The 15,591-nt window shown below is 38.2% G+C and overlaps 1 protein-coding gene across 1 annotated transcript in view; it reads right to left on the bottom strand.

The window, feature by feature from the left end:
• Window positions 1-15,279, bottom strand: part of LOC150108715 (formin-binding protein 1-like) — a 455,638-nt gene extending 440,359 nt beyond the window's left edge. Inside the window, exon 1 of the mRNA XM_090416173.1 lies at window positions 15,009-15,279. Coding sequence (XP_090272299.1) covers window positions 15,009-15,032 — 24 coding nt within the window. The 5' untranslated portion in view covers window positions 15,033-15,279. The remainder of the gene's footprint in view (window positions 1-15,008) is intronic.
• Between the last annotated feature and the right edge of the window lie 312 nt (window positions 15,280-15,591).

Raw genomic sequence — 15,591 nt, 5'->3', positions numbered from 1 at the left:
GAAAGGGGGGGAACGAATGAAACCATGCAAATTGTAGTGAGTACATTAGAGAAGGATCATGATGAATGGAAAGAAAAGCTTGCACACAGTACCATGGAACTGCATGACTCCGATCATGCCAAGAAAGAAATTAACAAATTCTTCCAGGCAGCATACAGGGAATACCCCAAAGTATTCACTGAGGGAATCACTTCCCTCTGCTGTACGAACGTGGTAGAGCACACAGTGCAGGTTACCTCGGAAACTCCAAAATATACAAGACAATATAAGACACCCCCCTCCCCGAAACACCAGGACAAATTAGAAAAACTCTTGATAGAGTATGAGAAGGCAGGAATTATTGAAAGGTCAAATTCCCGTTGGAACAGCCCTTTCATTCTTATTGAGAAATCGAATGAAGAGCTGAGATTTGTGCTAGACTCGAGGGAGGTCAACAAGGTTACCAAACCCATCGATTTCCCTGTCTGCACGATTGAGGAATTGTTGGTCGACCTGGAAGGAGCAAGAATATTCACGAAGCTAGATCTGAACTCTGGCTATTAACAAATCCCCCTCAGGAAGGACAGACAGTATTTTACTTTCACTAGAAAGTGGCAAAAGTACCAGCTGTGCCGTCTTCCCCAGGGAGCAAGGAACTCAGCCATGAGTTTTCTGAGTCTCATGAACACCGTGTTAGCTGATGTAATAGGCAAGGGAGTCTTGTGCTTCCAGGATGACTTGTTAATCTACTGATCCACACTAAGAGAACATCATGGAATCCTGCTGAAGGTTCTAGATAGATTGAGTAGGGCATGTCTATCACTTAATTGCTCAAAATGTAGATTCTTTTTGAAAGAAGTGGAATACCTGGGACACATAGTGAGCGATACAAGAATAAAACCAGCCAAGGACAATGTGAGTGCTATACTGGAAGCAAAGGCCCCCTCCACAGTGAGACAAGTTAGAAGATACCTGGGGATGGTAAACTTTTACAGGAAGTTTATCCCTCAGTGCTCCAGATTAATGAATCCCATAGTAGGACTTACAAAAAAAGGGGACCAAGTTTTCATGGGCAGGGGGGGGGAAGAGCAGCAAAGAGCGCATCAAGCCCTGAATAAAGCCATAACCTTAATGCCTGTACTCACGTACTCTAAGCTTGGACAAACCTTTTTCCTTACTGCTGATGCCTCTAAAAACACCATTACTGCAGTTCTGGAGTTAGCAGAGGGAGAGAATTTCAGGCCAATTGCCTTTATAAGTAGAAGACTGTCTCCCTCTGAGCAAAACTACTCTGTGATTGAGAAAGAGGCCCTCGCAATAGTATACAGCCTTAGAAAATTTCGATACCTGTTACTGGGACAGTACATTATCCTCAGGTCAGACCACAAGCCCTTATCCTTCATTTTTTCAATGAAGGATAAGAATCAAAGAATTGTGTGCTGGTTCTTAGAGATGCAGGAATACAACATTGAAGTTAATTATATTCCTGGGAAATCAAATGTTGTAGCAGACTATCTATCCAGGTCACTAGACACCGATCCAGACGAGGACACCGGTGCTGATGAGAAGAGGGGTAAAACATATGTTGATGATAAAAGGGAGTAAGGAGAAGGAGAAAAGGTCTTTGCCCCTCCAACTTCAGAACTGGGAAAAACAACAAATCATTGATGCCCAAAAACTGGACCCAGTGTGTGTGTGTGGGTGGGGGGGGTACACAAAAGGCTATTGGATGAGGAGGGTCTCTCGTATAGTCAGAAATTCTATGATACCATACACATGGATAAAGACAGCCTTCTGTTGTCGAAACAAGGAGTCACAGGAAGATGGAAAGAAAAGATCCTAGTTCCGAGAGTCATGATTCCTTGGGTGCTGTACACGCTTCAAGACGCCGACCATCAAGGCATCCATAGAAAATGGAAAAGGGTGACGGACAGATATTTGTGGAAGGGGATAAGAGATGATGTTGAAGCTTATGTATCATCATGCCATTTGTGTCAGCAAAAAGTCTGTCATCACTGGCAAGGCCCCCCCTCCAACTGTTCCCGATCCCCTCGCGTCCCTTTCAGGCTGTGGCTATGGATATTGTGGTACCGTTCCCAACCACCTTGAAAGGAAATAAATATATACTTGTCATAATAGATATGTTCTCAAGGTTTCCCGAGGTCACAGCCATGAAAGAACAGACGGTGAAGACTGTAGCGAACAAGCTTTTCAAGCTAATCTTCTCAAGATAAGGAACAGCTGAAACACTCATCAGACCAATGCACCAACTTCACTGCTGAAGTGATGTTGCAGTTCTGCAAGTTATTGGGGATAAAGAAACTTTTCACCACCCCTATCATTCCCAAGGGAATGGGATGTGCGAAAGGATGAACTGAACTCTGAAACTCATGCTCTCCAAGCTGACAGAGGGACGAGTTTCGGAGTGGGATGCTCATCTCACGCACCCTTTTTGCTTGTAGAACAGCTCTCCATGCCGCCACAAAGGAGGCCCCAGCAGTTGTGCTCTATGGGTTTGAACCTTTATTCCCCAGCGACTTCAGAAGTTCTACAGCAGACACCGGTTTTCCAGATATAGACCAATATCTGAACAACCTCATCCAGGAAAACAGATTAGCACATGAACTGGTAGCCGAATCCAGCAACATTTGCTCCCAACGTGACAGGACATATGAAAACAGATTAAGAAACACAAAGATTTAAATCTGGGTAATATGGTCCTACTGGAGCATAACTCCACAAGAAGAAAGGGAGGAAAGTTTGGGAGGGGGACCACTGGACCTTTTGAGATCATAGAAAAATTGTCCCCAGTAACATACAGAATTAGAGAAACAACACATCCAGGAAAAACTATGACCGTCCACTCGGACCGTCTGAAATTATACGAGAATAGATCTGATAGGATAGTTTGTTTAGGAATCTCACTAGAAAACATCTGGGGAAAACAAGGGAAGCTAACAGAAGGAAGAAGCTTCCAAGAAAACAAAGTTAAGACCCAACACTGGACACAATCACTCAAAAGAGAAGGCAACAATGGAGAGGAGGAACAGAACTTCTCAGAAGAATATATTCACAGACAGGTCAGGTACAGAGAAACTTTGGACAAAAATCGTGGGGATAACACCATTCGAGGAGATCAAAGGGAGAAGTGGGAGTCTCAATGTGGAGAAACACTGCAAAACCCCTCACCAAGATACTCATTAAGGCCCAGACATAATGGAAAGGTCAAATCCCAGAGAATTGAAGAAAGCGAAGAAAATGAAAGGTGAGACATCTGTTAAGAAAAATTTTTTAAATAAAAAAATTTTTTCAATAAAGAGGGGACCTTTGTTAGATGTTGAATGGAGAACTTATTGACAAGTTATTCATTCAGGATCTAACATGTAAGCTTTACAAAATTACAAAGAAATTTGCATAATACCTGCTTACCAGCGGAAGATGAGAAACACCTAAGTTGTTGTATATGAAAGTATGCATCAGTATGAGTAATATATTGAAATTTATTTATTGTAAAACGGAAAGCTAAAAATCAAGAATAATGTCAGATTAGCATTTCATGTAAAGGAATAATGGCTTAATTTATGTATTATCAAACTATCATAAAATAGTAAATCGCTAGATAAGAAATGACTAATAGGATCAACGGTCACGTCTAAGCCGTAAGTACCTGTCGTAATGCTGAAGGCTGCAGCTCATGGGGAAAGCTGATGTAAGCACTTTTCCTCGAAAACAACACCTAATAGCATGGAAGGAAAGCAAGGGGATCAACCTAAGGGCGATGTAAGAATCGTGAGAAAAACAATACAGAAAAGAGGGTGCTGAGAAAAAGCATTTAAGGCAATAAGCACCAAGCTCAAGGCTTTTTTCCTGTTTTCTTCGGGGATTATGGAGATCAAGGACTCTCGACAAGTAATCAGAGATAGGACTAGCCGAGGGTGCTATGTCGATGACAGCTGGCCATATTCATGACCTGCGCTGAGAGGTATTCTGCAGAGATCCATAGATCTGTATGAGAATCAACAGCTCATGCAGAATGGGGCCAAACGCTGAACAACTGCCCCGAGCGAGCAGAGAAAGCTCGTAGCAACAGCCATTTCTTGATGTGTCCGGTAGCAGAGAACGGAACAACTCAGTCACAAGACGAAGGATGACCCGAGAAACACGTGGCAGCTAATAGACCTTCGGAGGGAATTGGTAAAGTAAAGATTCTTTTGTTTTATATCTTGAGATTGTTTGAAGGTAGAATTTAATAAAGCAAGACTGAGGACATTTTAGAGAACTTTGATAGGATAGAGTAATTAATACAGCCAATTCTATTAGACAAAGAATTGTATATCATAAATCTCTAACGTGTATATGATTGAAATAGTGAAAACCCTTTGTTAATTGAGTAAACTTAACTAAGAGAGAAATGATTTGAGAAATATCCATTTAAAGTAAATGTGAATGAAGGAACTTGACACGAGTGTAACATCGTTTAAATCAGGGGTCGCCCAACTTCTTTGACCGTCGACCCCTTCAAGAGTTTCTTGACTTTTTATCGACCACCCTCTATTTTACTATTACGTAATTATGACAGGACAAGCAAAACAGACGCTTATGTGAGTTTTTAGATTGTTTATTTTATAGTTACAGTGTTTCTTGTATGTATAATATAGTATATATTATTATATTGGCTTAACGTCAAAGGGATACATTTTTGTTTTTGACGTCCTTATTAACATTACATATTTGATAGGAGGGATAAATAATATATAAAATATAAAATTTAATTTAGATAACAAAATAATAATAATACAATCTTCCTACAGGTATATATAGGATGTACCACAGGCAGGAACCACGGACATCCATTTATTGGTAAATACGTCATTTTGGCCTACATGAATGGCCTCCGTAACTATTTTCACGACCTTGCTCCATCTTACAGATCCTATTCATGTATTCACTGTTCCCACGATTCAGTCTTAATTGCGTTGTCATTCAGGATGGAGATAATCCAAGTTAACCGAATTAAATATTACCTGTACAATGATGTCTTATATTTTTCTATCGACCCCTGAGCCCGATTCGACCCTTAACAATGCTATATCGACCCCTAGGGATATAGACCACTTTGGCGACCACTGGTTTAAATGATCCATTGTATTACATGATTTTGCAGTTTATGTGAGAAAGTCAGATTAGTATTGAACAGTTTGTATAGATAAGCATAAGACATTAACTTAGCTAGAAATTCAGAAGTTTTGATAACTTGATACAAGATTTAATGTACCTGTCTTTTAGTATTAACAAACGTGTTTTGTTATTTGAATTTGAGTCTAGCCTGAATTCGAGGTGTCAACCTACCACTTATACAATTCAAACCAAATATGGAAAGAGTTTAGAAAATTATATAATAGAGATTAGATCTTAGGTCACGACTGCAAGGAACTGAGATCTATATACTCGCGTGTGAATTTAGTTTAACGTATATGCCTAAAAGCTAGGAATATTTCCCTGAGCTTGATTTATATTCTTGTTATAGGAAGCTGGCTGGCACATTTAAAATATAAATTTGCCAGTTTCTGAAGAGGAAATATCCCTAGGGGTTAACCCGGGTTATATATTAAGGAGAAAGATATAAAATTTAGGTAGAAGGATATAGAGAGGACCGGATCAATTTGGATCATACTTAAATACGTACTCTAATAAGGAAACGAAAATACAGACATTACAGATCACAACTAAATGGCCTAGGGGATGGAAAAAATCAGTTTATATACCTTTATTGAAGAAAGGCGATGCAAGAAAGTGTGAAAATTACAGAACTATAGCACTGATTTCTTATGCAAGTAAAGTCTTACTTAAGATCATTCAGAAAAGACTGGAACCATTTATGAAGAGAGAAATGCCAGATGAACAGGCATTTCGAAAAGGCAGAGGAACAAGAGATCAAATCGCCAATGTGAAATGGGTAATAGAAAGTGCACATGAAAATCAAAAGAATGTCTACCTTTGTTTTCTTGACAATAGCAAGGCTTCTGACTCTGTAGATCATGTAAAACTGTGGAATGTGTTAAGAACAATGGAAGTACCAGAGCATTTCATTATCCTTCTGAGAAATCTTTATTATGAATGAGAAACTGCTGTCTGAACAGATCTTGGAGAAACTGAGTATTTCACTATAGGTAAAAGGGTGTGATAAGGAATGTATTTTATCTCCGTACCTGGTTAACTTGTACAGCGAATGCATTTTAAGAATGGCAAGGCTGGAGGAGTCTTCAGTTGGAATTAAAACTGGTGGAAGAAATATTAATAATTTGAGGTATGCAGATGATACCACCTTGCAAGCAGAATGTAAAGAAGATTTTGGAGGAACTTATTAAGAAACTTAAAGAAGAAAGTGCTAAATATGGTCTTAAATTTAACCTCAAAAAGACAAAAGTTATGGCAACATGTGAACTTAATGATTTTGAAGTAGATGGGGAGAAAATGGAAGCAGTTAACAATTTTGTGCTCCTAGGATCCCAAATTGATCAAGGTGGTTATTGTACTGAAGAAGTTAGAAGATTATTAATTGGAAAGAAAGCAATGACAAATTTAAGTAAGATCTTTAAAGATATTAGCCTAGCAATAAAATTCAGAATCGTGAAAGCAATGGTAAACTATATGGATGTGAAAGTTGGAACCTGAGAAAGGGTGAAAGAAGGAAGACAGATGTATTTGAATTATGGGTTTGGAGACGCTTACTAAGAATACCATGGACTGCAAAGCAAACCAATAAATCAGTGATAGACAGAATAAAGCAAGATTTTTCCCTCCAGGCTATGATCATTAAGCAAAAATTGTCATACTTCAGACATATTATGCAAACAAATGACGGTCTGGAGAAGATGTTGATAATTGCTAAAGAATAACCAAGAGTCAAAACCGACTTGATGGAACATAACAACAAAACAATAACTGGAATCCCCCACCCACACACTAGATGCACTCTCAGCAGTTTTTCTGAGTTACTGATATAAGGTGTCAACAAAAATATCACCAGAACAGTTTGTTTTTAACTGTTTTCGGATATCCTTTTCCATTCTAAGCCCTTTGAATAAAAAAAGGATAACATTCAACCTATTCGCTTTTCATTGCATACATGACAAGAAACACTGATATATTTATCATCATCAAATTCCTGACATGTACCCTCAAGAGGTGTACAAGATATGATAGTACCACATAAAAAACTTACATCATTACTAAATTCATATCTACAATTTTCCTCCAAATTAATCTGTTACCTGTCAAGACTCCAACATTCTCAGATCTTATATTTCTATCTTCTAAGGCACTTCTTACTGTATCAATCCACCTATATCTTGGTCTTCCTCTGGGTATTTTTCCTGCTAACCTGGCAGACAATATTTGTTTTGCTAATCTTTCCTCTCCCATTCTGTTTGAGTGACCATACCAGCTGAGATTAGCTCTGTTAACACATTCTTGGTTGCTAACAATGTCAAGTTCTTTCCTAATATCCTCATTTTTAATATGATATGGCCATTGTTGCCATCTGTTCATGCCCCTAATCTTTCTCAGGACTCTCATAAGACTAGAGACTGTCTTTGGTCAAGTATTTTATTTCTAACCAATTTTAACTCATGGATAATCTCAGATCCATGAGTTAAAATTGGTTTGAATACCGTCTTGTATACAGCTAATTTCTCTCTTATTCCATATAAATTAAATTTATTCAGTTAACTTCCAACCATATCAGCTTTGTTGATTCTGTTGTCTATTCCCATATTTAATTTACCATCTTCATTAAAAATTGTGCCTAAGTATCTGAAATGTTTTACTTGTTCTATAGGTTCTCCATTCACAATGAAATTGATATATTCAATACTTCTGCCTATTTTCATTGTCTTTGTCTTGTTATTGCCGACCTTCATACCATATCTATTACAACAGTTATTCAATTAAGTCAGGGAATCTTGCAGACTTGTAGCAGATTTATTTAGAAATATAACATAAAGAGCCTGTGTAGCTCAGTGGATGTGGCGTTTGCACACCACCGCGCTTGTCCGCACGAAGGAAGACTTGGTTTCGAGTCTAGTCGGCGACTAGAGGAAATTTTTCTAAGCCTTTTTTCGACCGGTTCCTGAGTTAGTTGATCTCTGGCACGGGCAAGCAGGTTTTTCCTCCTGGAAACTCGGGTTTTTCATCCTGTAAACTCAAGAAAATCAACCGTAGAACCCACATTATTTCAGACATTAAATATATTGTGTTAGGGACCACGAGATGGCGGCACATTTGAGCTGTCTCTCTTCACTGCGTACCACTTAATTAGTGATAGCCTTGGGCCATCTGTCTCTGATTGGGTACCAGTGGAGATTGAACTGCCCACTCAGTCTCCAAAAGTTAGATATGGCTAAATGGCCTCGCCTACTCCCCTATACGGGAATAAAAAGGCGTTAGCTGATTTTTTTTTTTTTAACATAATCTGCATAAAGCAAAGAGATGACATTAACATCTCCAATTTTGATATCAGGTTTAATACCACTTTCCTTTACTAAACAAAACTTGTCTCAGTCAGCAGTTAGAATTGATGTACTTCAATTCTCAAATAAAGACTCAAATAATGCTCCACCGACACCATACAACTGTAGTGTTTTGAATGGCTTCTTTCTTCGCACCCTGTCATGTGCCTTTTCCAGATCTACAAAACATAAATACAGATCTTTGTTATATTCCCATGATTTCTCAACTATTTGTCATAAAGTGAACATCTGATCCTGACAGCATCTATTTGGCCTGAATCCAGCTTGTTCTTCACCAAGATTCCCTTCCATTTAATGATTACTGCAACAAGGGACTGCAATAATCATTAAAATTTTTTACCATCCTTTGTCCAGTGATTAAATGGAAGGGATTTGAGAAATTTATGAAGTTTAAGATTCAAGGAAAGTCTCATCGCTTCCTCTTTTTAGTAACCTTCTAAAAGCAGTGAACATGTTCACAGTACAGTTTTTCAAGTAACCTGCTTGATTTTTTGAGTAAAAGAGATGTCATATATGGTTCAATTCAAATAGCAATGTTAAAGGTCTCTAACAATGCTATTTGTGTGTAGTACATTGCATGATTCCTTTCTAATTTTCTAGGTTATTTAGTTTTCCTATTTTTTTTTTGGGGGGGGGGGGGTATTAATATTATTCATCCTTCTCTCCATCATGATAGAATGGTGGATGTAGCAAGAGCTGTATTATAGATATTAAGTAGTTGTTTCCAAAGCTCTTTTCCTCCATGTTTATTAGACTGCCATTATATCATCCAATCCAGATGCTTTTTTTTTTCATTCTTTTGAGAGTTTAGTGTAATTTCGAATTCTGGAATTGTAAAATTGTTACACATAAAGGGAAGCTCTTTTTGAATTATTATTTCTGGCTGAACATCCATACTGAAGTTCCGTGATGAATTATTCAACACTTTCTTGAAGTATCTTCCACAATAAGAGTTCTTAATTTTTGCTTTAGGGTATCTTGCCTACCTAATAGTGTGTGTCAGTTCTACTCTAACACGAATAACAGACTGTACTCTCTGTGGTATTGACTCCACCAGAAACCAGAGGGTTGATGGAGGTAATTCCAACCATGCCTATTGCAGTATTGTCCACAACTGCACTCTAGATGTTGGTCCTGGATATATGGATTTGATATGTCTCACCTCTACAGCATCCCAGAAAGATTTGATTACCGTATATTATCTCGTATAATGCGAAAAATTTATGGTAAAAAATACTACTTAAAGTTAGGGGTTCACATTATGTGCGGATCCTAAAAAATATAACATCTTATTAGACTTTCACACATATTATATACTGCTAATGCCTATGCAACCAAATCTACTTGACCCACTCGCATTCAGCGACCGAGCACGCATCGTATCTGCGCATAAAGCTATTTACATTACTGGCATTATGCACAGATACGATGTGCTCTCTGCCGCCAAATGATAGAGCACAGTTAGGTGTATCGATTTAACCACAGTTCGTTTTAAATATTATTTGTTAAACAAACCTAGCCTGAAAATGAGCCAAGATGAACGTAAACGTTCATCTTTTGAAGCAGGATTTAAATTGTGTGTTGTGCAGTTTGCAGAAGAACATAATAACAGTGTTGCTATGAGAGAATTTGGTGTAGCAGAGAGTAATATTAGACTTTGGCGTAAGCAAAAAGACAGTCTTGAAAAAATCCCCAAAACGAAACGTGTCCGTCGTGGAGATGTAGCATCCTTTCCAGAACTTGAAGAAGAGCTAAATGAATGGATTTTGATGCAACGACAAGATGACATTATAGTAACAAGAAATGCAATTCATTTTCGAGCTCTACAACTCAAGAATGGTAAATTCAAGGAGACACCAGGTATTTCATCTTTTCTTGCTTCGCCTGGGTGGTGCAACAGATTTATGGAACGTAAAGCATCAACATTACAACACCGAACAAAAATTGCGCAGAAGTTATCAAAGCAGCTTGAAGAAAAAGTGCAGTCCTTCCATAAATTTATCATGAAATTACAGAAGTGTCATGGATATGAACTTTCCCAAATCAGCAATATGGATTTTACTATTGTAAAATCAATGAATCGGCAATGTACTTTGATATGCCTGGGAATTGAACAGTAAACTCAGTTGGTGAAAAGGGTGTCTTCATAAAATCAACGGGACATGAAAAAACGCATTTTACCGTTGTTCTAGCATGCATGGCAGATGGAACCAAATTAAAGCCAACAGTGATATTTAAAAGGAAGAAAATTCCAAAGCATATGAAATTTCCACCAGGTGTAATTGTTCGAACCAATCAGAAAAGTTGGATGGATGAAGAAGGTGTACAATTGTGGCTGGATCAAGTATGGAACATACGTTCAGGTAGCTTGTTACGTCAACAAAGCATGCTAGTCTGGGATATGTTCCAGGTGCATTTAACAGAGGCAAGCAAAGAGAAAGCACATGAGCTACGTACAGACCTAGCAGTCATACCGGGTGGTCTAACTTCCGTTTTGCAGCCGCTTGATGTCAGCTTGAATAAGCCATTTAAAGATCACTTACGTGAAAAATGGAGAGAATGGATGTCATCTGGTTTGGTGAAGATGACAAAGGGTGGGAATTTTTAGAAGCCTGAGATCACCCAAGTCACCGGCTGGGTTAAAGAAGCATGGGATTTGATACCATCTGAAATGATTCAACACTCATTTCTTAAATGTGGAATAAGTAATTCAATGCATGGATCCGAAGATCATGTCACATACGAAAGCGAGGATGACGCACAACAAATTGGAGAGCATGAAGATGATGATGACAACTGCTACACTGATGATGCAATCCCTACAGATGAATTTATAAATGAAATGTTTGACGACTCAAAAGATGAAGAAGTATTTAAAGGATTTTGACATTTTGTTTTAAAATAAAGATTCCTTTTGTTAATTCGTCTTGTATCTTGTAAAACATTTTGTTTTAAAATAAATATTTCTTTTGTTAATTCGTATTGTATTATTTATAATGTTATGGAACAAGATTAACAGATCGCATTATACGTGGACATGGCATTTTAGGGCTAGTTTTCAAACAAATTTCTAGTTCGCATTATACGCGATAATATACGGTACATTTATATCCTGTGACCTTGGGGCCACTTGATGCTCCCAAACTCAGATAAGTTAATTGAGCCATGCCTGGGTGGTTGTAGTCGAGTGAGGCAGTGTACTGTCCTGCTGAAACAAAATATTGGCTGTAGGATGCATGAAGGCCATGAAAGTGCATAGGTGATCAGCACATTCTGGTAACTAGCAGCGTTTAAGGACCTCTCCAGACATACTAAAAGACCTAATTTGTCACATGAGAAGGCCCCCCCCAACCATCACAGAGCCCTGTCGTGCTAGTTCTGTTGAACAGAACAGAACTAGCACGACAAGGCCTCATGCTGTCTATGTTGCACCTGCACCCTCCTGTCAGCTCAGTACAATTGATAACAAGATTTATCAGACCACACAACTTGGCTTCACACTGTAAAGATCCAGTATTGATGGTCCAGAAATCAGGCGAGGGGCAATGCCCGATGATGAGCTGTCAACAGTGGTACACAATTAGGGCGTCGGCTCCCATAGCTATGGTATGCAGGGTACACCATAATAATAAATTTAGTTTAATCCTTTATCAAAGTATAAGCAAACAAAGTCTTCGCCTGAAAATATCTTCAGGACTGAGGTAAGGTGGTGCAATACCAGGCAACTCCGAGCAAAGGTGGACCAAGTTCTCATCACTTTGTCTCAGTATCTCCCATAATGCAAAGCACATCTCCTTGCAGACATGTACACTGCTATGCATTAAGGGAAGGGGCCACTACCCAGACCGGTTTCAACCTTTATTGAGGTCTCGTCAGTGGGAGGCAGACCAAATGTGGAGATACTAAGGCAGAAGCAATAGGAGAGGTCATATTTACCTATAAGTGTTGCCAACAGGTGTACCACCTTATTATTGCATTACTCTGGATTTAGAGAAAGATGTTGGAAGTTTATTTTGCACTTTAGATTATAATAAATTTAGTTTAATCCTTTATCCAAGTGTAAGCAAACAAACTTTGTGGAAATTTCACAACGTAAAAGCAAACTTTGTTTGCTTACACTTGGATAAAGGATTAAACTAAATTTATTATAGTCTAACCAAGTGCAAAATAAACTTCCAACATCTTTCTCTAAATCCAGAGTAATTCAATAATAAGGTGGTACACCTGTTGGCAACCCGTATAGGTAAATATGATCACTCCTATTGCTTCTGCCTTAGTATCTCCATATTTGGGTCTGCCTCCCACCGACGAGACCTCAATGAAGGTCGAAACCGGTCTGGGTAGTGGCCCTTCCTTAATGCATAGCAGTGTACATGTCTGCAAGGAGATGTGCTTTGCATTATATAAGATACTGAGACAAGGAGTGATGAGAGCTTAGTCCGCCTTTGCTTGGAGTTGGCTGGTGTTGCACCACCTTACCTCAGTCCTGAAGATATTTTCAGGCGTAAACTTTGTTTGCTTACACTTGGATAAAGGATTAAACTAAATTTATTATGGTACACCATAATGTGCAGTTGCTGACGCTGCCTCTGACATTGAAATTGGATGTGATTTGTGTTGCTGTTGCCCTGCAGTTGGTCTGTACAAGCCTTGATAGTCTATGTCGACTCCCTGTCACCAATGGAATGTGGTCAGCTACTTACTCACTGGGTACTGGTACATCCGTTGATGTATACTCACAGTAGACCTTTGACACGGTTGCCTTCAAGAACCCTAGGGTTCTTACAACTTGGGTGATAGAATGACCCATCTGTCTTCAACTAATAGTATGTCCACAATCAAAGTCGCTAAGATCTCCACATTTACCTATGACTGTCAATTGTGATACGCTGTTGGGAAGACCTGATGTCTGCCTATTTAGCCTATTTACTTACTTACTGTCTGCTTTCAGTGTGCGTATGTATCACTCTGTGCCGAGGATGCCAGTATCAACTTCCCATCACCCCTATCTCTAATGTTTTGTCCAATATACTTGATCATTTAGTTCATTCAGCTGGGTATGCAGTTCACGCATTCTCTGATTCCTGTATTGCTGTTCAATGCCTTTATTTATTAACTTGTCAGTTGTTTGTGTTACCCATTTCATTTGGGATGATGTTACACATTTCGTTTAATCCTTCATCCAAGTGTAAGCAAAACAATGTTTGTGCCTGAAGTATCTTCAGGACTGAGGCAACTCATAGTAAAGATGGACCAAGCTATCATTACTCCTTGTCTTAGTATCTACCATAATGCAAAGCACATCTCCTTGTAGTAATTTTTGTATTATAATGCTATGCATTAAGGGAAGGGCCACTACCTAGACCGGTTTCGACCTTTATTGAGGTCTCTCAGTGGGAGTCAGACCCAGAGGTGATGATACTAATTCTGACCCCACTCATATCCCACTGACGAGACCTCAATAAAGGTCAAAACTGGATTGGATAGTGGCCTTTCCCTTAATGCATAGCATTATACATATCCGCAAGATGTGCTTTGCATTACGGGAGATATTAAGACAAGGAGTGATGAGAGCTTGGACCACCTTTACCATGAGTTGCCTCAGTCCTGAAGATACTTCAGGTGCAAACTTTGTTTGCTTACACTTTGATAAGAGATTAAACTAAATTTATTATAGTTCTAACCAAGTGAAAAAAAAAAAATTTCAACATCTTTCTCTAAATCCAGAGTAATTTAATAATAAGGTGAGAGACTTTTGGCAACTCATATAGGTAAATATGACTTCTGCATTGCTTCCACCTCTGGGTCTGGCTCCGACTGACTAGACCTCAATAAAGGTCGAAACTAGTCTGGGTAGTGGCCCTTACCTTAATGCATAGCATTATACATGTCCGCAAGGAGATGTGCTTTGCATTATGGGAGATTCTAAGTTAAGGAGTGATGAGAGCTTGGTTCACCTTGACCATGAGTTGCGTCAGTTCTGAAGATACTTCAGGTGCAAAATGTTTGCTTACACTTGGATAAAGGATTAAACTAAATGTATTATAGTCTAACCAAATGTAAAAAAAAAAACTTCCAATATGATAAGAAGTTGTGGTGACCAAAGTTGTTATATCGCCAGCAAATATAAGCAAATATGTAATATAAGCAAAGCTCTGGGATCGTTCTTTAGGTTCTGCATCTTCCATTTGTTTCATAGTGTTTCCTTATAGTGGGCTTGTTTGGTAGGATGAGTTAAAAGATAACCTACAATTATCTGCCCAAATTAGTTCATCACTGAAGTATGATTACAACAACACCAAAAATGATTATTTGGGTTAGAATTATAAATGAACAAGAAAATGGGCAAATCAGCTAAGATATAAGGGTGAAATTCTCTGGTTATGTGAATAAACCTTAGGCAGCTTATCAAAACAGTACGGAAACGGATTTAATAAATATTTCAATAGAATAACCTTATTTGGAATCTCGTATGTAGTAAAATACAAATACACTTACCCAGAGTTCTGAACCCCAACTCATATTTCATTTGGTTTCCTTCAAAAATTATATCAAAACTCACAAGCATGCATGGTATCTGCTTTTCCATATAGCATATTCACCAAAACGGTTTCACATCCCACTGAATAAATAGGAATCCTAATTCATATTGCATACTTTAGAATAAAAAAATAAATTTCCATGGATTTTTTTTTAATACAACAATTATATTATATCGCACTTAAATACAACTCGCACCAACAACACATAATAATCTATCTTGCAACTGTACGATGCACTTTGGGCTACATACAGCGCCTGATAACGGATAAATCTTATACCTCTAATTGTTACGAAATCAAACGCAAAAATTAACATTAAAAACATTAACGTCAGTTATGAACTCATAATTATCGCAACTTATTTTGAACACGTTTTGTAATACACTTAGCTTCTTCCTGGATTCTAATGAAATGCTAAAGGGGCTTGAAACAATAATTGTGAATTAGTGGAGGCTGAAACTAATAAATTAAAAATATCCCTTTTGACTTGAACCTTTCCTTCCAAAAAAAAAAAAAAAAAAAATCAGCTAACGCCTTTT

This window comes from Typopeltis vanoorti, chromosome 3 (genome assembly GCF_054136105.1).
Source record: "Typopeltis vanoorti isolate ZY-2024b chromosome 3, IOZ_Tvanoo_1.0, whole genome shotgun sequence".
Classification (NCBI taxonomy): Eukaryota; Metazoa; Arthropoda; class Arachnida; order Uropygi; family Thelyphonidae; genus Typopeltis; species Typopeltis vanoorti.
The sequence above is the reverse complement of the archived record's forward strand: the minus strand, read 5'-3'. Positions and strand labels throughout refer to the sequence as shown.